The sequence below is a fragment of the Polyodon spathula genome, chromosome 15, assembly GCF_017654505.1.
Source record: "Polyodon spathula isolate WHYD16114869_AA chromosome 15, ASM1765450v1, whole genome shotgun sequence".
Lineage (NCBI taxonomy): Eukaryota > Metazoa > Chordata > Actinopteri > Acipenseriformes > Polyodontidae > Polyodon > Polyodon spathula.
In genome coordinates this window covers 20,965,083-20,990,079 of record NC_054548.1, presented here as the reverse complement: position 1 = coordinate 20,990,079, position 24,997 = coordinate 20,965,083, and the positions used below count along the sequence as shown (strand labels likewise).

The following is a 24,997-nucleotide window of genomic DNA, read 5'->3' as shown; positions in this document are numbered from 1 at the left end:
CAATATTTGTAGTGTCTAGACTAGCCATCTTTGAAACACTGTTCAATCATTGTGAAAGTGAACAGACATACTTATGTAGAATCATACACAATTTATTGTTTTCAATTGTTTATTTGAGACATGCATCTAATGTTATCTCCTGACTTTAGTGCTAAATCTACAGCCATTAAATCCATAATAACCTTTAAATATTTCTGCCAATTGTATTGAAGTCCACATTGTAGAGTTGGACTGAGACCAGCACAACTCTCATGTAGTGACTGCTTGCCAAAACATAAATCGAATTTCTTAACTATGTGTCTTTTTATAGTATTAAACTGTGCTTCCCAGGTTTGTTCTCATGCACCATATTGTTTTGTACCTTTCTAAGACTGCATGACTGTAGCCTATGTAGTAAACACAATGCACAAAGAAATATGTTGCAACAGTTTATTTTAGTTCACTTTTTTTTTTTAATTGTGCAATTCATCTCATTACATTTAAGAACTGTAGACTGCAATTATACTCAATCTTTATACTGCTGCTGATAATTTCTAACAAATCCTCAGATAGCTGTGGTATTAATAATTAGAACATTGTGTAAATTATACTGTATGGTCACCTTTATGACAAAGTAAAACTAGGCCCTGCTGCTTGTACATCTTCAACCCACCCTACACAAAACCTTATGAAACACTCTTGCTATATCCCACCTTTTGTATTTGTAATCATGGAAAACATTGTTCTTATAAAAGTATTCCATGGTCATTTCACAATTTATCTTGTTTTCACCTGTTTCCACACTTTACTGTGCTTATCTTGGTTTTACATTGCTTTCACCTTGCTTTACTACATTCTTATGACTTTATCAAGTTGTTACACTTATAAAGGATCCATACTGTATATCCAAAATTGAGAGATAGACTGCTTTGCATCAGCAGGTGCCCAAATTCCATTGTAACATCTTAGATGTATTAAATGTATGTATGTTGACAGCGTCGCGCATATTCCATTGTTCATACACATGCGTAAAGAGTGTATAATATGTTTGTAATTTTTACATGTATCAAATAATATTACAAAGTACATACAAAAACATAATGTATTTTCTTGTATTTATTTATTACACTATGTAACACAATTTTTGTTCCTGGGTAGTAAGTGTTATTTCCTAATTCTTATGCCTCAAAAGTATAGAAAATGGCTATTCCCCACAAACTTTGCTTTTGTGACCAGGACAGTGATATTTCAAAATATCACTATTTCCAATGGGAAAACGGGCAAATGTGTGTCTTTTCGTTCACATAAAGTCAGAAAAAAACAACATATGAATCCAAATTAACATGTATTTATACTAAAGTAATACAAAAATGACTACAAAAGATTTAGAAGCGAGTAGTTTTTCGAGATTTACGATTATACTGTATTTACAGTATAATCGTAAATCTCAAAAAACTACTCACTGTAAATATTTATCTTTTGTAGTCATTTTTGTATTACTTTAGTATAAATACATGTTAATTTGGATTCATATGTTGTTTTTTAACACTTGCTATCCAGGAACAAAAAAAAAAAAAAAATTGTTACACGGTGTTATTATTATTATTATTATGATGATGATGTTCTTCCCCTTTACTCCCCATGCATTCTCAGATTAAGAAGCAGGATGTAGACTAAAGCTTGGAGAACTGAATTAGGTTTCTGTTGATCTCAGAAACATTTCTGCAACCTGGAAAACAAAACAAGAATAATTCAAGTGTTATACTAAGTTTGTTTCAATATATTATAGTTAAAGGAGCAAGATTATAGCTGGTAACTTTACTTCTGTTGAAGATATTCTGGTTTGTTGCTTGAATTTTGAATATGCACCTATTTAAAAGACAGGCCTATAGAAGTGGGAGTTACTGAAGCTTCCTTGTACTTAGTCACTTCTTGTTCTGGGGCTCAGTCTCACTCCAATGACCTAGTTGCAAAGGCCATGTGACTTACAGTGCCACACAAGACATCAGGAAGGAACAGTTCTCTTGTACTTGAAGCACCTGTACAGTACATGTCAATTTAAAGTCTAAAAACAAGCAACAATCCAAAATATGTTCAACACATGATGAAAAGGGACCAGTGATAATGCTGTTAATGCTAATACAAAGTAAGGATTTTAAACCATTGTTCACACTATGTTGAAATAAAACAAAACAAAGCTGTGGCCTTCTGCAATAAAACATATTTGAAAGATGATGTTCTACCTCAGTCATTTTGCCTTTTACTTATCATTAATAATGAAATACAAGGGTAAAACTGATGTAGGGTCATATGTATAATGAATGGATGTGAACAAAAGAAGGTTGTGGAACTGATACTTGTGTCTGTCATGTTCCAGCCACTCTGCAGTTTACACAATGCTCTGCTCAATAAACCATGGGTCAGAATAATCGAAAATCATAGCAGGAAAACATACCAGCCAGTGCCATGGACAGGCGAAATTCATCATTGAGAATCTGCAAAATCTCCCGGACTCCTTCTTCCCCCTGCATACACACACATACATTAACACAACTTCACAAAGAGTAGAAGTGAAGTGGTATAATAAATGACCGTTAAGAATCTGCATCTGCCATTTCTGAAACTTTTATATAGAGATGTTTCCATATCCAAACTCATAGTTGCCAAAGCACAGTGGGCAGAAATTACAGTCACACAACCCAGTCGTCTTTTCTAAAACCACCTCACCTCAGAAATTCAGCTTTTTGTACTGATAATCAAATCAAAAACAGATTAGGATATAGCGCACACTTACAATAAGACATTAATTAACATACTCCTTTGAATTTAAGATGCACTTTAACCATTTTTTGTTTCTCAAATATCCTGTATCTTAAATTCAAATAAAGTATAGTGATGCATGTTTTAAAAATCAGCAAGAAAAGATGCGACTACCTGAGTACACAAACAGCAACGTGACTGACTGCCGAGAAAAGACGAACAAAGACATCACTGCCGGAATACACAAGCACCAACGTGATATACTGCCGAGAAAGGACAAACCAAAAAGTTGCTGTCCGATCTCGAATCATCCATGACACACAGGCAGCCATTTTCTAAGAAGTGTCACTAGCTTCCTGCGGAATTTGAAAATAAGCTTTCACAATTTCAGCGTTTCTAACAAAGGGTTCCAACTTGGACAGGTCAGAAATGCTGATTAGACCCTCGTATTTTTGACAGGCCAAGTAATACCACAGTTGTGAGTAATCACCGCTGAAAAGAAAAGCAGCACACAACTGTAATGCTCTGTGTGATAGCAGACAGTCTCAAACTGCCTCCATATGCTTAACTGAGGTTGCATCTTTGTAAATGCATATTTAATTGATGTTTTTTTTTTTTTCCCCCTCAAATTATGGGTGGGAAATTTGGTCAGTGTCTTAAATTCAAGGGCCTCTTAGAAGGATTGTGTGTAAAAAAAAAAAAAAAAAAAAAAAAAAAAAAAAACATACAAAATGTATACGGCTGTGAAATATAATTTTTGTTGGGCCTTACCTTGTAAGCAAGGCCCCAAACCACAGGCCTCCCAATAAAGACGCACTTTGCTCCAACTGCAATTGCCTTCAACACATCACTTCCTGTGCGGATTCCTCCATCTAAATACACTTCAATTCTACCCTGGACTGCATCCACAATCTCTGCAAGGGCATCTATCTATACAAAACAAACATGAACTTAGTAAGTAGAGAACCTTTAAATATCAGGAATATATATATTTCTTATGAAGCCAAATTAAAGATGTATTTACTCAACTGTAACACTGAGATGGTTATAACACAATCCATTAATACAAATGTATCTTTTTTGGGTGTGGTTGGTGGTGGACAGAAAAAAGGTAGTTCAATATATATTTGTAATCCCAGCTTAAGACACAAATAAAGGTAAATACAATATTTAAACATTCAATTTTGTATTACAATAGTGCTGATTTGAGGGTAATGTGAGTTTGTTGGTAATAATACAACTTCAGCGAGGAAACAATCTTCTGTGTTTAACTTATATTAAACAGTACTGTATTATTGGAAGCAAGTTTTATTTAATTCATTACAACAAACGGAAACTATAATTCTCTTTCTTTTCATTGTCCAAAATCTGAGCAATGTTTTCAAGAGGGAACCAGGACACTCAACCTACTGTAGCAGGCCCTCCATCCAGCTGTCTGCCCCCATGGTTGGACACAATGATGCCCTGGACCCCATGCTCCACAGCCAGCTCGGCATCCTCCTTCGTCAGAATCCCCTTGATAACGATGGGCAGGCGGGTCAAGGACTGCAGCCAGTAGATGTCCTTCCAGCTGATAGACGGGTCCAGAGTGTTGGCTGGAATGCCATACTCTTCAGGACCATTCTTTTCCTGCAGATCACCAAAGGAGTTTAGCGCTACTACAAGGACGACAGAGATGTCAGCATCACCAGACATGTTTTCTTCTGCATGTAATTTACATGGCTTATAAATACTTCTTTAGTAATAAACATCTATCTTATTTGGAAGACAAAACTAAAAGAGATTTGTCACCTATATTTTCCTAGTAACTTCTTAGCTGATTATATTCCTATTATGTGTGTTCTTTGTGCTTCTCCGTTGTTGCTTCTGATTAGATTTGTCATGCTAACTAACTATCCTGAATGCTGCTTTTTTGAAGGTCACTAAAGCCTAGGTGAATCACTGTGTATTCCAGGTTAAGTCATGGCTACAGTACTTCTGACGATAATATTACATTATCATCATTCCTCTATCTGTCTTTCTGGCTTCGAGCTTGTCTGGAGAACCCTAACAGACTTTGTCATTCCTCTCAAATCATGTGATAACTAAGTAATATGGCAATAATGTGGCCTGACATGTGAGAAGTGGGGACATCGCAGAATGATGCATACAATCTGGAGTGCCATATTGAGATTATACAACAGCTACGGGGTCATTTCAAACGCAAATTGGAGCCACAAAACAAAAAACAAAAGAACAAAACTAAAGAAAACCACAGCGATGTCCGGGGGATATCTCCATGGCTGTGATGTCTCATACCCCTAATGAATAGGAGGATGATCATTGCTACATGACTTGTCACATTTGAATGGCCAATTTAATAAATTTTATTTCATATTTGGTCTGCTCCCCAATTTTATATGTACAGTATCATCATTAAACAAGTAACTGCTTAAGACCTAAAAGGGGGGTTCAATAAAGTCATTTAGGGTATCCCTGACCTACAGTAAACTGACAGCTTTTCAAGTCTCCATAGGAACTTACTGTACATTGTAGCGGCACTCTACATCAGACCCAGCCTCCTGATAGACAACAAACACTGTTTTGGGATTGTGTGTGACTGGACCTTTTACTGTCCCTTTTTAGACCTTTAGAAACATAAGTTACGCATTATACACTCTCTTGTAACTGTCATTCTAGGAAAAGGATAAGCATAGCATTGGACCTACACCAAATTCATTCCCAACATAGCTGATGTTGGCTTCCTGTAAACAGAGGAACTCAGTGTTCTAATTAATGGTGCACTGTTTTCTGTGTAAATTAGGGCTTATTTTGCCTTTTAAAGGTCAATGTGGTAACGCTTACATTAAATTAATTATTTTCAATAAGTAACTCATTAAGAACAAACACTTTTACAAAAAAAAAAAGTTAGTTGTACCTTGAAAACACCATCAAAATTCTTTACTTTAAGATGTGGCGGTAGCCGAAACTGGTTCCGGAGGTCGTTCCTCCTTTTCCCAGTGTAGGGAACATCTACTGTAAGTACCAAAGCCTTGTAACCGAGTGCTTCGACCCGGTGGACAATGTGCTCCGAGACCTGACGGTTCCGGTAGACGTACAGCTGAAACCAGCGGTAGCCGTTGGGAGCAGCTTCCACAATCTCCTCCACTGAGCAGGTAGAGTAGGTGCTGGTGATGTAACAAGTGTTCACCGCCTCAGTGAAAAAAAAAAAAAAAAAAAAAAAAAAAAAAAAAAGACACATTTATTTACAGCTATTTGTTTATACCCAACTAAGGCAGGACAGAGTATTTGGTATTAGGGCAGGGATTTGGGTTAAGTTCTGGTGTTATGTTTAGTTCCCACCCTACAGGCAGGCTAAGCCAGCTACATGAGAATGTGGCTGCTGTTTAGCTCATACCTAATTGGAGGGGAACTGAAAAGCCATGCGAGACGATTGCTAATTTAAGAGTAAGGGTCAGTTCGGTGCCTGTGCACTGAGACAGCCTTCACCTATCAGGGTGAATGCTGCAAACTCACAACCCTGCTTAGAAGGCCAGCACATTCATTTTTTAATTTATATTTTTATATTTTCTAAATGAGAAAAAAAAGGCCACTTATATTGGTTGCCAACAGGCCCATATACATTGATTTGAGTGAAAAAAAGTCAACCAATTCTTCACAAAAATAATTTTAGCTAATTATTTCCATTATTTTTTTATTTTAGCTTTTCTCTACACTTTTTTTAGAAAACAAAAAAGCACAAATAAAATCTCAATGCGTTTTGGCAATAAGTCTTAATCACAAGTAGACTTAATTTGATACAGAGGAACACCCTTTTTTTCTAAATAAAAGCGTGCAACCTTGTGGTTAACTTTTTTTTTTGAGAGTCTTCTGTCTGCAAATCTGCCTACAGCCTGCCTCTAACACCATCTTATTTACAAATATTCTTATTATAATATTAATAGCCCCTTAAGATGCTTCACTGAAGCTGAATAAAGTGAATTTAGCATTACATTTCTTTGTAATTAGATTGAAAATTATACTTCAATGTAAAATGTACTTCAAAATAAATTTGACATTTGTGCTGTGTGTATCATACATCTAGTCTCTGTAGAAGTGGATGCCAAGACTTGAAGATGAAAGGACCACACAAGAAATCTGCAATAGTGTTCTCACAACACATTGAATCCTTTAAAGGATAGTCTTTTTGGCTTATCTTCAACACCTTTTGCAGTACTAATTTCTCCATCATGCCATGCCAAGCAATGAAAGGCAGTAGGCGCAATGCCTACAGGGAAACTGATCTCTGTGCCGAGGACTGTAGTCCGGGTGTCGCTGACGGACACATCACGCAGCATCCGGGGGCGCAGACGAATTCTATAAAAAAAAAAAAAACACCATTAACGATAATGTAGGGTCCAGGAGGCTGCCTTTAGCCTGTTAAAGAACCTTGGTCTGGTATTTATTGCACACTGAAATGAGGTTTCCAGAGAAACACCTGTGCCTTTATTATAAATTATACTGTATGACTTTGTACGTGTGCTTCTTTATATGGTTTCATCCCTTTTGTAGTATCTTATTGTAGTATATTGAATATTCGAGTATCTGGACTGAGCAAACAGGTGTTCAAACCCATGTGGGTGTCATTGGCCTAATTTACCATTCCAACTGAAAAAGCTATTAGAGTTTGTGTAGCCTCTATGAGGGCAGCAATCAACGCATTATAACTGTTAAATTGTTTGCACACGGAACAGTAAATAAGCCCAAGCAATGCCAGAACTAACCTGCGGTATACATTTGAAAATGTAATAACTATATAAATGAACAGTGCCATTGTAGAAGTCATACAAGTCTATTGACTCTTTGGTATTCCTGTTATTTATTCATAGCTTTCAATTGTAATCCTTTCTCTTATTCACACAGGTTTACTGTGTTACTTAACATACCACACTCTCAATAGAAAAGTGTGGTAAAACACCAGAGCCAATGGTAAATAACAAATAAGTGTGCTATGGTGTTGTTAAATAATGGTTTGCCGCGGTAAAGCAATATACTGTAAATGCACAGCATCACCACAGGAAACGGCAAACTAATATTTGCATGTCTTACACATACCGCTTATATGCCAACAGGTTGTCATCTCTAGTACGGCACTCATCCGCACCAGCTGCATAATAGTCCCAGGTAGCCTTTGGGAGATGTTCTTTTGCGTACTCCTCAAAATCGGTCAGGCATACCATGGCCATCTCAGGGCAATGCTTGTGTCTACAAAACACCAAAACACACATACATATATATTTCTTTATTCCAACTCTCTCTCATTGCTGTCGGAACATCTTCATTAGTCTGGAAATTGAACTTGCATTTGGTTTTTGTCTTCACAGTCTGTCTGGGAATTGCTTCCCAGCTATTTCGAGCTATTACCTAAACTCATTTGATGAGCTGGGATTTTTGCTTCCTAGATTCAGGATTTTTTTTTTTTTCCTCTCTCTCACTAGTTACAATATAAAACAGAAAATAGAATGTTTTAGTCCACTGGTCTCCAATCCTGGTCCTGGAGAGTCCCTATCCAGCAGGTTTTATAGGTGTCTTTACATCATCAGTGGCTAAAGATCTGGAACACCTGTTAATCTGGACTAATTAAGCCAGTAGCTCTCCAGGACCAGGGTTGGAAACCCCTGCTTTAGTCATTAGAACAAACCAGTTTGTAGCTCAGATCCTGATTAATAGGGGCTGTTATGTTAAGGTGAGATGCTAATTATCAAAATGTTCCTGACTGACAGGGTGCAAGCACTGTTGCATTGATGTTCTTCCAGTTTGGTAGGGATATCCCTGCCAAATACACATGCAGACTGTGGATAATTGATTAATTAACGGTTAATTAAGACCAGCCACAGGTGTATATAAGGAGCAGTCTCTGCACTGGGATACAAGGGACGGGGCCGTCCCGTCCCTTTTCCTCTTCTTCACTGACTGAATGCTGGTAACTACCTCCAGAACATTTATGTTGTTGAAGATGACACCCTGGGGTCCTTCAAGAAGCTGCTCGATGAGATTCTGGCATCAATAAGCTACTAACAACCAAATGAGCAAGATGGGTCGAATGGGCTCCTCTCATTTGTAAACTTTCTGATCTTCTTCATATCTGCTTGCTATTTGTAAAGCCATTAAGAGCTACACCGCACTGCCTGCCCTCCCACACTGACATACTCTGCTAATATAACATACAAAAGCATTTTTAAACTTAAATCAAGCATTCTTAGCATGGTGTAATCTAGAACAGTGACATTTCCCTCGTTTAGTTGTTGGATTTGAATGCATGGAAGATAGATTCCAAAAATGAGATCCAATTTATATAATCTCTCAACAGTAAAACATTGTTTAGAAAAAACAAAACAAAAACAATATAGTTGAGGTACAATGAAAACTGGAATATTGCAGGACAAATAGTCAAAGCCAGTCCAATGATATTGTACTATAGTGGATAAACAGGCATGAGAAATGAAAATTGATTTTAACATTACCTTCAGACTGGAGAGGAGGCTATCAATAGAATTGTGTGTCCCTCGAATGCAAAGGCACAGCACCTCAGTTTGTTAAACAGTACTTTTTTTTCAAGGTAACAAAAAGGACTTTGAACAAGAGCATATTTACAGATTAACTAAAAAAAAAAAAAAACACACACACAACATGTGACAGCTTTTGATAGATAGAAACAATTTGTTAATTAGTCATACTGGACAACGAGACATTCCAATGTTTCTGGCCATTCCATATACTTCTCGTCCTCTTTCCAAAGCTACCAAAATTAGAGGTGTTTACCTGTCAATCAAATCCCTACCTAAGTGTGTTATAGCCAAGCGTGCCACCTGTTGTGCTTTTTCTCGCTGCACGTGTGAGTGAAGACAAACAGGCACCTCTCTACTGCTATGGTGTGGTGCCTGGAAGAGTTATAAATGAGTTAGGTTGCTCCTGCCTTCTGTAAATTGAAACCAATAAAGAGGAAACTTAACCCATTTGGGTTTCTTTAGAGTAAAAAAGTCTATGTCCTCTGTTGTCCTTCTCCCTGTAGTTAAGTTAAGCATGTACAAAATGTTCATGAACAGGTCTGTTTTAAGTTGGTACAAACCTGTTGCAATTTATGGCTGAAAGCTCATCCTTTATCCTTCAGCAAATTCCAAAATATTGAGAACCAGTCAATAAGTAAATAAAATATGGACAAGGAAAAGAACGCAAAATAACCATCAGGACAATTTTCTGAAAAGAGAAACTACAGTAAATAACTTTTTTTTTTTTTTAAATCTCAATCTTAAAACTGTTTTTATTTCATGTATTAGTTAAAGAATATTTAACAAGCCTCCAGAAGGAATAGTTAATTTAATCAAATTAATAGGGGTTTTTATCTTTTAAAAAATAGTGCTAATTACATGGGAGAAAAATGGGGTTTTGTGATTGGTCCGCCTAGAGCAGGGGTGTCAAACATGGCCCCGGATCCGGCCCCTGTAGTGATGTCATCCGGCCCACAGAATATTTTTTTTATTCACTAAAATACAGGTTTAAAAAAGTGCCAGCTGACGTCAGACCAGAAGCAGGAAATAAAACGACAGAGGTGGAGCTTGGTGGAGCTGAGCGCTTACTTGCGCTCAGCATTTAATAAATAAACAAACAGAAAATAAACGGTTGTAACAATACAAAAACAGGACACAGCACATTCGCCAAAATAAAAATATAAAATAAACAAAACACGGTGAGCAGATATTTTACTTATCACAATTATTACTATTACCTCTGTCTCCAATCCCGTTCTCCACTCACCGAACACACAAACCCTCGATTGGGTGAAAACATGCAACTTTTATGCAGCTGTACCGAGACTCGATTGCTAATCAATCATTCAATTGGAGTCGCGGTACAACTGCACGTGAATTAATAAAGTGCAATTCCCCGTGCTCACATTATTACTTTTTACTTGCACGTGAAGTGCTGTGCAGTACTCGTGCCTAAATACACCTATACATTTTAAACACTCGTGTTCCACAGACCCGTTTATATCCCGTGTAACAATGACTATACACCAACATTAACACACAACACAAAATACACACCCGGGGCGGGCACTTCGTCACAAACAAACATAAAAGAACTAATGTTTTTTCACATGTATTCAAATACAATATCTTTCTGCTTTTTTAGTACAGGACTGTAACATATAAATATATTTTTAAAACAAAAGTATTATGATAAAACAGATTACACATGGAAGTAGCAACAACAAAAAAAAAAAAAGATCATTAAAAAAAACACTCTTTTCTGTAAGTATGTATTTCCTGTTCTTTTTATCCTCTTCAGAGAAAGCGTATTTATTTTTAAATACACGCTCATCCTAAACATTTTTATTAGAACACTACAATGATTTGTTTGCTATGAATGAAATATCTTACTTACTTTCCCATCAGATGTTCAGTCAGGTATGTCACGCTGCTTTGATTTTCAGCAACCCATTCTGTCTCCCTTTTTGTCTGTTTGACTCAATAGTGTTTTAACAGTTACCACTGCGGTCAGCATTTGAAGGCAGAGTTCTCTTTTGTACGCGAATTAAAAGGACCGATAGCAACTTTGTGTTTCAATTGTGTCGGTATACTGCAGTGCCTCCATTATTATGAGTACTGTATGGATTAACCATTTGTAACATGTTCTCATACTTATAACATTATAATGTGTTTCTTTATGTTATGGTTTATTTAGCATTCATTGATTGAAACAAAAAGGCAAATACATGTCATATACATATAAATATATATATATATATATATATATATATATAATAATATATATCTATATTAGTGTTGATTACCTTTTGTGTAATTTGAGTATATAGTTGGTTAAAAATGTAAGCTCTTCATTTTTATCCTTTTAATTGCCTGGTTGTTATTCACCATACAATCCATTTGAATCAGTTAATAAACTTTACACAGCAACCTAAAGATTTTTTTTTTTTAAGTATGTTATGTGTATGTTATAATCAGAAATATCTGATGGGGGCACTCTATCACAAGACATTTTCATTTCTACTATGGTAAAGTAGCCTTGGCTTTGTCTGTTTTTAAAACACAAATTAAGCTTTTTTTTTTTTTTTTTTTTTTTTTTTCCTAATCATCACTCCAGTCTTTACCAAACAATGAAGTGATATATTTCAAGCTCTCTGAAGCACTCTCTGGTCTTTTTTCAACCCCAGTAGAGATCATGTTTTTGGTACAGACTGGGTCCTAATGCAGCCTGTTAGGGTGGGTGTGTCATTGACAATGTGTTAAAATAAAATAAAAATACAGGCTGTTTTTCATTTAACTTTCCTGAAATTAATATTTAAAAAAGTTAAGCGTGGTGGTAAGATAAATGGCAATAACTACAGTTTTACACACTGCTTTAACACAATAGTGGTTTTAATGCATCGACGAGATCTGTGTTTTTATTTAATATGCCACAGTGTGGGGTAGGTCACGTGACTATCAGAGGTCAAAGGTCATGCACTCTTGTTTTGGTCCTTTTGGGTTTAAATGGCTCAAAAATGTGAAAAAAATGAAGAAGATTAATAATATTCCTCAGATTATGTGTCAGTTTTTTTTTTGTTTGTTTGTCTTTTTTTTGTTTTTTTTTGTTTGTTTTTTACCAAATAGATTTAATCTGTATTTTACCATTAGGTTTTGGCAGGGTGTCACAAATGTCCCCTTTTGATAAAAATGTGTATGGTTTTTCAAACATTCTATAGAATCATGTGAGTTATACATCTATGGAAAGCTTTGTGTCTTACCTCTTATATCACACATCATGTTTTGTAATATTTTCATAGGTAGAATATATATTTGAATGATTATTTATATCTGTGCTCTGACAGAAATTATTGTATATTTCAAATGTAATTTATACCTCCTAGTTTCCTTGTAAACAACCACAATGAATTAGCTTTGTGTCACAAAATTATAAACCTACCAATAGAAATAGAAATGATTGACTTGTAACCTGCAACCTAAGCAGCAACACAAAGTACCATACCTGGCATGTAACAGACAATACAAAGCATGTAACATTTGTTACACCATCCCTTTTTTTACTATATCTGATATAGTTTGATGGAGTGGGATGATTCATAGGCATGCAGAGGAAACAGTTTAGAGAGAAACTATTTATGTTAGATCCACTTCAACCACAAGCTTCCTTAGTAAAAAGCGTTTTCAGTACTATTTTTTTGTTCTGAATGTGTCATTAGTATGGCTTTTGTATTTTACCATTTATAACCAGCCTGTAATTGACTCAGCAGAATATTAATGATGACTTCCACAGAATAATAATAATAATAATAATAATAATAAATAATAATAATAATAATAATAATAACAGAGTCTGCATGTCGGCCTTTGTCGACCAGTGGGCTCTGGATGGCGTGCTCTGTACCACCCCCCTTTTGTTTTACATTTTTAATTTGCAGTCCTTTTGAACTGGTTTTTCATTAATTAGTTAATGGCCAGTCTTTTTTGGCACCCCCTTTTTATTAGGGGGTGCTAAACTGAATTTTTTCACGGGTTGCCTTTGAGCAGCCGATGCACACCAGCTGCTAGTGGGCAGCTAGTGTAGTCACCCTACTGGACATTAAATAGGACTAATAATAATAATAATAATAATAATAATAATAATAATAATGAATGTGCTGAATACAGAAGGCATATTAATGTTACGTAGGGGGATTCCTTTTCAACTTAATTTCCCCCCTCATCCCAACTGGAGACAATACTTGGCTGTTCATCATCCTGTATACTGAATGGGCTATGCCACTCTGATGCCATGTAATCACAAGATTCACTGGCAGATATGTATAATGAGGCTGTTCAGAAACTGAGCGCATATATTGGACCCAAAACCAACACTGGCACACCTGTTTTGATTCAGTTAGAGAACACAACCAGAGGGTGTGTCTATTCTACATTGTGTTGCTGCTTGGCAGGAGATGTTTGCTATGTGTAATTTTGGCCAACCCCATGGTGACATGTTGCGTGATCAAAAAATAGAAAAAACAAATTGTCCCCACAATTGTTGACATCTTCCTTTTGAACCAGAGTCACTTACGTTGTCAAAAGCAATGGACATTGTCTGCCACATTGAAATAGCACGGAAAAAGGCTGAAGGTTTTGCAGTTGCAAGCACTGTCTCCCCCCCCATTAGATTAGATGCTGCAGGACAGCGGGTTCAGACTGGCACTCCATTGGCTACTGGGTCCCTAGTGTGTGGTAATTATGGTTCCCAAGGACTCCACACTGGGGCTGACCATCAAGAGGTCAATTATTATTATAATTATTTATTTATTTGGCAACTTACAAGGCAGTACAGGGTTGCAATGCAAGCCTAAAATTTAAATACAGTAGTTTACAGTAAGTGTAATAGTACAGCTGAAATATAAATATACAATACAATATGAACTAGGAAGTAACAAGTTAGGATTACAAGTTATATCTAAAATTACATTATAGTAGTGCAAAGAGTAATGCGTTAGGTGAGGGTCCGGAACATGGTGTTTAGGTCAGTCAAGTCCAGTTCACAGTAGAAGGGGTCTAGAAATCTAAACAAGTGGGTCTTCAGTTGTCGGCGGAAGGCGGTGAGAGACAGAGCAGTCCTGAGGTTCTCCTGTAGCTGGTTCCACTACAGGGGGGCTAGGGAAGAGAAGGAGTGGGCACAGGAGGATGGAAGTGGAGAGAAGGAGCGGACACAGGAGGATGGAGAGTGGAAAGAAGGAGTGGCATGGGAGGAAGGAGAGTGAAGAGAAGGAGAGGCATGGGAGGATGGAGAGTGGAGAGAAGGAGTGGCACGGGAGTGGAGAGAAGGTAATAATAAAAATAAAAGGCTAAAACAAAAGACTTCTTCAAAACAAAACAATGGCCTAAGTAAAGTCACAAACAGTACACATACTAAATAAAATACATTTATATTTTTTAAAGAAACGATAAAGAAATGATTTTGAATTTGTAAAACTGATGTTTGATGTGCAATCACTTGTCAAAGTTAAAACAGAAGCAAGACCAAAAAAACTTGAATTGAAAATATATAAAATAAATATTTTGCATGTTGTAATGGGAATTTAGTAATACTCCTAACATTTGTTCTCATTTGACACTATATAGAAATATGTTTTGTTTTACAACATCTATACAAGACCACTGTTTCAGCATGTAAAAAAAAAAAAAATATATATATATAGTTTACATTTCCCCAAGGAAAAGTATAAGAAAACATGTGTCTTACGTGAATTCAAATCCAAGACATATACTTCAGAGAAAACCTAAACAAGGCCATTATAACAAAAACATAATACTTTTTTGTCAAATTGTATTAAGAATTATTAATCTAAAACATGCAACATGTTACACTGACAAATATTTATGTGCAACAGTGGCATAAGTTGGAAATTTTAAAATCTCAGACCTCCATCCACTAATCAGGAAGCTCCATTGCAGGACCCTACCGCACAACAGATGACCATGGAACATTGAAATAGAATGCCTATCTTTAAAAAGCAAAACAGAAGGAAAGCGCAACACCGCATACCTTCACAATACCTAATGATTCCTTTCCGTGATAACGGATATTTGACCCGGAAGTGATATCAAAATGTATCATCAGCTAGGGCGATCATTAAAAGAGCTTATGGTCTGCTAGGGCCAGTTTGTCAAAACTTTTAATTTGGATCAAAATGATCCGGATTTTGTAATCCTGCATTTTGTGATTGAGATTATTTTTATTTGGATCATTTTGATCTGGATTTCAGAAAATGTCACTGCTGGATTACATTTATTCAGATAATAAATAATCACAATTATGAAATCCAGTTTTTTTATAGGCTAGTTCTTAATATATATATATATATTTTTAAGAGGCCTTATTTATGATATAACCTAATGTAACAAAATAAATAAGATCGAAGTAATAATGATTAATACACAACTTTATTTCTTTTAACAAAATCTAAATCACTTTTAGTGTTAGTGCACATATATCACATGCAAATAATGCTTACTTTATTTATGCCTATTTGGCAGAAATTAAATAACTAAACCTAAATTGAATATAAATAAAACTTTTGAGAAAAGAATATGTGTTTTTAGACATCTTCATCATCATCCTCGTTGGTCGGGAGTCCAGCATCTCTCAGACAAGCTTTAAGGAGTTGTATACGCAGGCGCATGCGTATTCTTTTTTTTATTAAAGCTATACCACTAAATACATTTTTCTTTTTGCTTCCATGGATACAAAACTTAAATAAATATGCAAATATGGATATTTATTTGGACATATACCATGTGTTTGCTATGACAATTCAAACACAATATCAGTTCTATGATCATTTAAAATCTAAATCCATGCTGGTATTCTGGATCAAAATAATCCTGACCTCCTGTTTAAATTCTGAAAAAAACAATTGCAACATTTAATCATGATTAAAAGTGCGATCGGATTACCAAAACGAAATGTGGATCACAGTAATCCCGATCGCATTTCGATGTTTGGAAAAACACAATTGCACAATACAATCCAGATCAAACGTGTTGATCTGATTGCCAAAGTTTTGAAAAACCGGCCCCTGAAGACAAAATTCCTCACACTAAAAGGTTTGCATATGTGCACTCAGTTAAAAGGATAAACACTGCTGGAAATGCTAACTGCATTCTATGTGCTTGGAGACACTTTATGGTCTACAGCTTGAAGATGAAGAAACAACTAATGATACATTTTAAATGCCTAGCCTGATGGTCCAAAAAATAATATGACCAATATAGCTATGACCAAAAATTTTACATCACCTTATCACCCTATAGAATTAATTAATTTTAGTGTGCCCCTGAAAAGAAGCTTCCTTGTGTACTCACATGCTGAATTGAGGATGACAAAATTGAATATAGACATAAATCTGAGGTTTGGAATTTAGAGACACTGAAACAGCAAAGACAGTGTGATGATGTGGTTTAGCCCTGAAGTCACCACGGACATTTTTTTCTGCTAAAAACATTTATATTGCGTGGGCAATTAAAATAGCAGTGGAAAAAAAAAAGAAAATGTTTAAACTTGCTTGTGTGGTCTTTTCGTTCCTGCTGAGTTTCTTCTCTGCTGGGTTTCGCTGAAAAGAAAAAAAAGAAAACAACATGTTATGTTTTTAACAATAGTTATATGGCAATCTGCTTTCTTTTATGGGAAGAGATGAGTGCACACATCTGTTTTCAAACAGAGTGTTTGTTTAGCTACTTAAACAGTAACAGTATTTTCTTTTTAGTTGTGTTCTCATTGAATCTATATTTAATACTTACCTGGGGAGAGCAGAAGGCTTCCTGGACAGCGTGTGTTCATTGCTAGTAGCCTGTTCGGTAGATGCATCGCAGGCATTCAGCTTTCTATACGCGTGCCCAATGTTACTCAGTGGGGGAGTTTTTACCATTAAAGATTTGTTCCTTTAAATATTAATGTGGTATTACTACCCTGATATGCAGTATGTTATATTGTAATGTAAATATATGATATTGTTTGAGAGCTCTCTGTTAAAAGAAACATAAATGTTTTATGGCCACTGTAAGAGGGTAGGTCTGTACTAACTATCTGGTGTATTCATAGTGCTGCAGGAAGAGGGCAGCAGCCCTCTAATATCCGTCTGTCAGTCAGGGCATTGACACGGAGAGGTGGGAAATAGGGTGTGTAGGCTTTCTGAGTGATTGAGGCTGGCTTCGGGGGATTGCTGCACTGATAAAATGACGCTCTGGGGTTCCCTCGGGTCTGCCCCCTCTAAGATGAAACGAGCTAGCTGGTGGAAGCTGGGCTGCCAGATCAAGCATGGCCGGCGAAACAAAAACAAAACAAAACAAACAAAATACATTTAAAAAACCATTGGAAAAGGAAAGATTGTAGAAATTGGGGAATCCTTGGGCAGACCCCAAAACGTGCAAAGGTGGAGGGAACACCATAGCGTAGGACGGAGACCCGGGCTGTGCAGATTCCTGGGTGACGCTGCCAAGTGCAGCACCTTTATTTTGTAGTTTTATTACTGTGTTATATTTTCCCTTTTTCTTTCGCCTTTTGTTTTCATTATTGTTTCTAGTATTTGCATGTACACTAGACCCTATACTACAATTGGTAAACCCGTAGTCCTGTTTACTGTTGGCAGTATCCTGGCCACGGACAACAGCGCCCACTGTGGGTTGAAATAAATCAGTGCGTCTGAGCGGTGTTACAAATAAAGTTCTGTCTCTGTGTCAGTGAATTGCCCACCACCCTTTTTTTTAAGTCATGATTGCATACCTACCTGTTATATGGTGGTTTCTCTGAAACATCATTCCTATCACCTCCCTTGGTCGCAAGTCCTCTGTACTTTACAAAATTTGATGGCAATGGTGGGGTCACTGGCCAGTAGTTGACATGGTGGTGTTGTTCAAGATCAGGATGCCTCCTAAACGACAACGTAGTGAAGAAAGTTGTGAAGTTGAAGAAGAGGTCATGGTGACAGCAGACTGGGGCGCTGAGAGAGCCGAAGAGGAGTCGTCAACGGAAGAAGGCATCGCAGAGTGAAGCATCATGTTTCACAACTTCATGAAGATTCAACAAATGAGAGAAGAGCGGCTGGAGCAGGATGTGCAGCAACACAAACAGCGGTGATGAGTCCAGTTCCAGTACCAGCTCCAGGCCCAACTCTAGCTCCAGTACCAGTAATGCCTCAGACAGAGCTTTCAGTTTCCATGGGGTGGAAAGGACCCAAAATGCATCCTTTTTTGGACGATGAGGACATAGAGCATTTTAAACTACTTTTGAGAGGATTGTTTTGGTGTGCAAGTAGCTGAAGAACAAACAGGCTGAAGAACGAACAGGCCCTGCACCTGGTTCGGCTTTTAACCAGGTGCACAACTCTGTTATAGATGATGAGGAAGATATTCCTGTTGCTATAGTGGCTATGCAGAGGTAGGATGAAATGATTAAGCATTTATTTGTTAAGGTAGTGCCTGACATGGAGGTAGGAGAAGTTAATTTATTGAAAGATGAAAAAATTATGTTGATAGGAGAGAGAATGTATCGACAGACTAATGTAACTGTTAATGGTTAGTGATGCCACAGAGTTTGAGAATGAAGGTGATGGATATGGGGCATGCAGTACCATGGTCAGGTCATTTGGAACAAAATAAGACATTTTCTAGAATTGTTTATAGGTTTTATTGGCACAGAATGTATCAGAATGTGATAGAGTTTTGTCAGTCAGGCCATGAATGTCAGCTAACAGCCCCAGGGAAGAAAAGGGAAAGGTCAACTCTAGTAAATTTGCCTGTTGTGGATGTTCCTTTCACCAGGGTGGCTATGGATATTGTAGGACCATTAGAGAGAAGTAGTTCAGGTTATCGCTATAACTTAGTGATCTGTGATTATCCTACAAGGTATCCGGAGACATTCCCCTTGAGGAGGATTCAGAAGAGGTAGGTAGCAAATGCTCTATTGATGTTGTTTTCAAGGGTGGAAGTTCCCCAAGAGATCATTACTGAGCAAGGCACTCTTTTAATTCCAAATTGATGGGACAGATGTATAGGTTATTAGGGATAAAAGACATTAGAACCACGCCATATCATCCACAGAGTGACGGGCTGGTTGAACGTTTTAACCAAATCCTCAAGAGTATGCTGCGGAAGTTTATTTCTGACACTGGTTGCGATTGAGATCGTTGGCTCCCTTATTTCTTTTTTTCCTATAGAGAGGTCCCACAAGCATCGACGGGTTATTCACCTTTCAAACTCTTGTATGGTCATCAAGTACAAGGTCCCTTTAATGTGTTGAAAGAGGCCTGGGAAGGAGACCAACCACAACAACGCATGAATAGTCTATCCTATGTGCTTAAAATGAGGCAGAAATTGGATCAACTTTCAACTATTGTTCATGAGAACATGGCTGAAGCACAAAGATCGCTCTTCACGTGCCAGATCTTACAGAACAGGACAGAAAGTGTTGTTGCTCTTACCAACATCAGAAAGTGGACTGTTGGTTATATGGCAAGGAGCCTATGAGGTCCTGGGGGCAATTGGCCTGGTCACTTATGAACTTGCCATGCCAGATAAAAGGAAGAAAACCCAGGTATATCACATCAACCTGTTGAAGGAATGGGGGCTTGGGAATGAGTCGGTGTCTACCCAGTTCCATTGTTCCATTGCTCTATTACAGAGGTAGAGGGGCTGAAGGAACAGTACTTTTCCACTGCTCAGGTACCTTCAACTTACCCCGAGATGACTCTTTTGTCTCCGACTCAACTTACAGTTACTGCAGTGTATTCTGGAGGGGTTGTTTCAGGAGGAACTGGGTCTGATTGAGTTGGCTAAGCACCACATTAGTCTATTAAGTCCACGACTAACTTGACAAACGTGTAGCAGAGTTCCTGAAAAGCTCATACCCTGTTCAAAGAAAGAAGTGGAGGTGATGTTGCAGATTGAACTTTCACACAGTGAATGGTGCAGCCCAGTCATTCTAGTACCAAAAAGGATGGAAGTTTGCGATTTTGTGTGGACTTTTCCAAGATGAATGCCATTTCAGCTTATGATCCATACCCTATGCCTAGGGTTGATGAACTCATCGAATGGCTTGGAAAAGCTAAATACCCAAGCATGCTGGATTTGTGTAAGGGTTATTGGCAAGTGCCTCTAAAAGAGTCTGCTGACAGCGTTCAAGGTACCAAGTGGGCTTTATCAGTTCACCATGATGCCGTTTGGGCTTCATGGAGCAGCTGCCACTTTTCAGCCTAATATTGAATTTGAAGTTTCTTCATCTTTTGTATCTACATAATAAAACACCTAAAAAAATTATTAAAAATACAAAATAATAAATCTTCCAGATTAGTTATCTGATCACACTTCAACTGTGGCTATTAAGCACCACCATAATTGCAACAAACCACTTAAATCCCCAAATATGTAGAAAATAATTAATAATAAATCTTGCACAATAAATATTTTAAAAAATCCAATTAGGACTTCAAAACACCCTTGTTAAAAATCTCAAAGAACTGTCTGATCACTTTTCTGAGGACAAATCAGTGCCAGGAATTATTTTATAGGCTTTTCCAGTTGTAGCCTCCCTCAATTTTGATTATGTCTTCAGACTACGATCAAAGTACCAGTACCACGAAGACCTGAAACTTGAAGCTCAGCTTTCAAACACTATTGAAAGTTCTTCTCTATCTTTGTTTTACACTAATGATGGCTGCATTTGGAAATGTATTTTTCACTGTGGTCATTTGTTATTTGTTTAACAGTTCAAGGATATGGGTCTCCTTAATGGTAGCATATCGATCTAGAGTCTGCAATATTAGGTTTTCTAAGACAGAAGAATATAAACCGGTTACCCAACATCTTTGTGAGAAACAAACAAGCAACTTCAATGAGTTCAAATCATTACAAGGTATAGTAAAATGTAAAATGTGTCAGGCCTGTTCACCCCTAAAGCTTTTGAGGGCAGCTTTATGAGTGCTATTTTCTTCCCTTTGCCAATGCTGAAATGTGTAAATGTTGCCATGTCATTAGATCTCTGTTTTATTGAGGAGTGAAGAAGCATTCTTATTGGCACCCTCTGAAGCCCCGCCAGCACCTCCGCTCCATTAGAGTAAAATTAGATTATATTTCAACCAGTGCACATGCATGCCTTTGACTGGGAGGAAAAAAGAAATCAGGGAAATTTAACGCTTCCTCAGGTTGCAAAGGATTCCATGTCAAAACCATTGTAGGCTGTGGTTTTGTTAAGTGCATTTCATTATTTTCATGCCACCCTTATTAAATTTGCTGACCGACAGTTGTGAAAATCTTAATTACTGGAGCTGTTATACGATAGAAACCATGTTCACTTTTTGAGGTTTGACAGCTCTGGAGTTACCTGTGGCTGTAATAACCAAACCCTAACCCTGTCCATACCAAAATTCCCAGCAAAGCCAGACTAAACTGGGGCTTTGTTTTTATATTTTATTTTTGTTAATTCATACAAAATGTGTAGGTACTTTTAAGCAAGCTTGAGGCAATATTTGGAGTAAACTGAAGAGCATTTGGTTGTGTAAATTACATTGCCAGGGTGGTCCTGACAACATCTTTAGGGGTAAGAATATAGATTTTTTAAAAATATATATTTAAACAGTGATAAAAACTTGGCCAACCCCAAAGCTCTGTGCCACTCAATTGTATTCTGAATATACATTCTTAATGGAATTGTACCCAAAAATGTCTACTTCCCTTCTTCGGGGGGGGGGGGGGGGGGGGGGGGGGGGGGGGGTGGGGGGGGAATAATATACAAATAGAGCTTACGAGGGGGGGAGGGGATAATATACAAATAGAGCTTACGACAAACTTAACTAACCCTGACCCACATTCTTTCTACTGGTTTGGACAGCTAATAACATCCAACCAAAATACAATTCCAGAAACATGTGTTCAGCCTACAGTACATTGTGCTCCATTCACAAGGTATACACATTCAAGAGTGGCTGTGTAGCATAAATCCAATACATCACTCCACCTCTACCCTGACTGCTGTGACCCCATCACCTGCTGCTCGGTTATACAGTATGTGGGCAGGAGCTTATATCTTTGACATAGAGAGTCGGTGTTAGTAAGAACAACGTACACTTTTTTTTTAAGTGTTAACCATGACAATGGCAAGACTGAGCTTTTTATTGAGTCAAGAATTGACAACAGTAATGGTTTAGTTCAACAATAAATAATAAAGCATTTTCCTTCTCAATAGCTTAATAATTTTGATGTCATCACATTGTCATTGCACTATCCTTTTCTAGATTTAGAAATGTCATGCATGCCTGGAGCAGGTAAGCCAGTGCATGTTTAATTCGATTAACATTGTACCATGGGTCATTTTAAAGAGGCAGAAATAAACATCCTTATCTTAGCCGAGTGAGAAGGGGTAACTATAAAATAAAGGACAGGGTCAGGTGGATTTTCGTTGCATGCTACCTCTATTTTTATATTTTATTAAAGTCAAATTTGCTGCAGAAAAAAAATAATATTCAGATTTACAGCAAGCAGGTGCTGCCACCCAGGAAAGGGATATCAGTGTTATCAGAGATAATTTATCACTTCAAATCCTTACGAATACAAAATATGGAATCTTTAACATATGTTGCCCTTTTAGCTTTGCAGAGTTAAGAGAACCATTATATTAGTGTATCTTTTATTTCATCTTGTGCTTTTTCTCAAACCCTTTTCAGCAGTTTTTTTGTCATGCCCACACAATCGATGAGAAGGTTTTCACAGTTGCCAACACCAACTAAAAATGACATTGCCCAAAAATCAAGTGAGTAGAGCACCCGTGTCTCTGTCCAAACAATCAACGCTGTCTTGTGGAGTGACTTATTGGGTTGTAATGGTCAGGATGGTAAAGTGTGAAAGCAGGGTGCATTTTACACAAAGGGAGCCGACAAAAACATGAAACAAACACAGTGAAAAACTAAATCCAAAAGAGAAGTGTGCAGTCAAGCAGGTGGAGAAAGAAGATGCAGTTTCTTGTAATGTATACAGTTAACTGGGGTCCGCACTGGGCAACAGAGTACAGAGACTATCTGTTATTTGTATACAATAGGTCTTTCTTCTTGACTTGGTATCTATAGGAACTGTTTATTGCTTGCACAATTTGTCCAACAAACTTATCAGAACCAGAAACTTGCATACTTTAATATCAGAGGTGGAGGAACTGATGAATATTCATGCTTTAACTTTCACACATTAAAACCAAAGTCTATCCATATTAATTGTTTTGCTTTAGTTTCCTTGGTTACTGGGATATTTGACAATATTGTAAAACTAATGGCAATCCAAACACTTCTGCTTGAGATGTCTGCATTATATTGAATGCCTTGAGAATCACACTTGTATTTTTTGTTGTTGTGTTCTAGTACAGAGCCCTGTCCAACATCAACAGATCCCTGTCCAACATCAACTCAGTAATAAGTAGTGCTTAGAATGCCTGAAACAGGCAACAGAAACATCTATCGCTAACACAAGAGGGCCTTCATATTTTCTGAGCTTCCCAGTGTCACATTATGAGCTCAGTCCCACAGCATGCCTCTTTGCTAGTCAGGAACTGTCCTTTCCAGTTGATCTAACAGTGAAACAAATATCAGCAATGACAGTCACAAATTACACTCTGTTTGTTCATTTCCTTTGGAAAAGGGTGGTTATTTCTGTCAATCTACATGTGTGGACAACAGAACACAGATGGAATCCCACAAGCCCGACCCAGTGAGGGAAGCAAAAATCATCCTTTGTTAGATCACTCAGCAGCTGTAAGAAAGAACAGGGTAGCATATATTACAACCATTCTGGGAACATTACTTCAGCAAGGGATTATGTGGTATAAATGCACCATTTTCTATTGGTTTTAATATGTTTTATTTAGAATTCAGTCATGGTGAAGCTTACTCTTTTCTGTTATTTTCATATTAACTATTCCTAACTAATCCAATCAAACACCCTGAGCCCGAGCAACCTTAACCTCCTTGTGCTCTGTCTTTCGGGTGAGACATTGTTGTTCAGTAATTGACTCTACAGCTGATGCATAGTTCACATACCCTAATCTAGTATCTTGTAAAGGACTTTGTGATGGTGGTCCACTATGAAAGGTGCTATATAAAAAAATTATATATATATATATATATATATATATATATATATATATATATATATATATATATATATTACTTATATATAGAATATCATTCATCTAAATTCAGTAGACTAGTTTACACATTTAGTCCAAACATTTGCCATTCTGGATTCAAAAATTATACAGTGATGTATTGCAGTATTGTATTACAGTATTATGCTATAACTTGCTTTCTTATTCAGTAGCCAGGCTCCCTTCTATAGATTCTCTCTCTGACATGCAGTGAACTACATGTGTTCTGCTTTTCTCTTGTTTGTATTTAAGTTTGCAATGTTTTTTTCCATAAAATTTTTATGTTTTATTGTTACTTCTGTTTTTAATAACTGTACTCTTTTCTTACTGTTTATTATTGCATTTTTGTATTTTTTTCTATACATAAAGCGCACTGAATTATAATATACATGAATTAAACTATATAAATAAAGGTTTATTATTATTATTATTATTATTATTATTATTATTATTATTATTATTATTATTATTATTATTATTATACATTTGTGGACATTTTATTGTGCAGTGCCTTGGGTCAGTGTGAGAGAGAGAGAGAGAGAGAGAGAGAGAG

General features: G+C 36.9%; 1 protein-coding gene across 1 annotated transcript; it reads right to left on the bottom strand.

Moving 5' to 3' along the window:
• Window positions 1-1,533: 1,533 nt before the first annotated feature.
• Window positions 1,534-9,331, bottom strand: LOC121328094 (hydroxyacid oxidase 2-like). Its single transcript, XM_041272578.1, has 8 exons — window positions 9,243-9,331; window positions 7,834-7,983; window positions 6,944-7,095; window positions 5,657-5,940; window positions 4,150-4,368; window positions 3,511-3,669; window positions 2,435-2,504; window positions 1,534-1,708 (listed from the first exon to the last, which is right to left on the bottom strand). The coding sequence occupies exons 2-8, from the start codon at window positions 7,962-7,964 to the stop codon at window positions 1,653-1,655; spliced, it is 1,071 nt and encodes a 356-aa protein (XP_041128512.1). The 5' UTR covers window positions 7,965-7,983; window positions 9,243-9,331; the 3' UTR covers window positions 1,534-1,652.
• Window positions 9,332-24,997: the final 15,666 nt, after the last annotated feature.

What these genes read in the sequence shown, in the direction of transcription:
- LOC121328094 (XM_041272578.1), bottom strand. Translation starts at nt 7,964, where the DNA reads ATGGCCATGGTATGCCTGACCGATTTTGAGGAGTACGCAAAAGAACAT. An exon ending in AGAAATTAGTACTGCAAAAG is followed by an intron (nt 5,941 to 6,943) that starts GTGTTGAAGATA and finishes TTTTTTTTTTTT; the next exon opens with TCACTGAGGCGGTGAACACT. An exon ending in ATTTTGATGGTGTTTTCAAG is followed by an intron (nt 4,369 to 5,656) that starts GTACAACTAACT and finishes GGTGATCTGCAG; the next exon opens with GAAAAGAATGGTCCTGAAGA.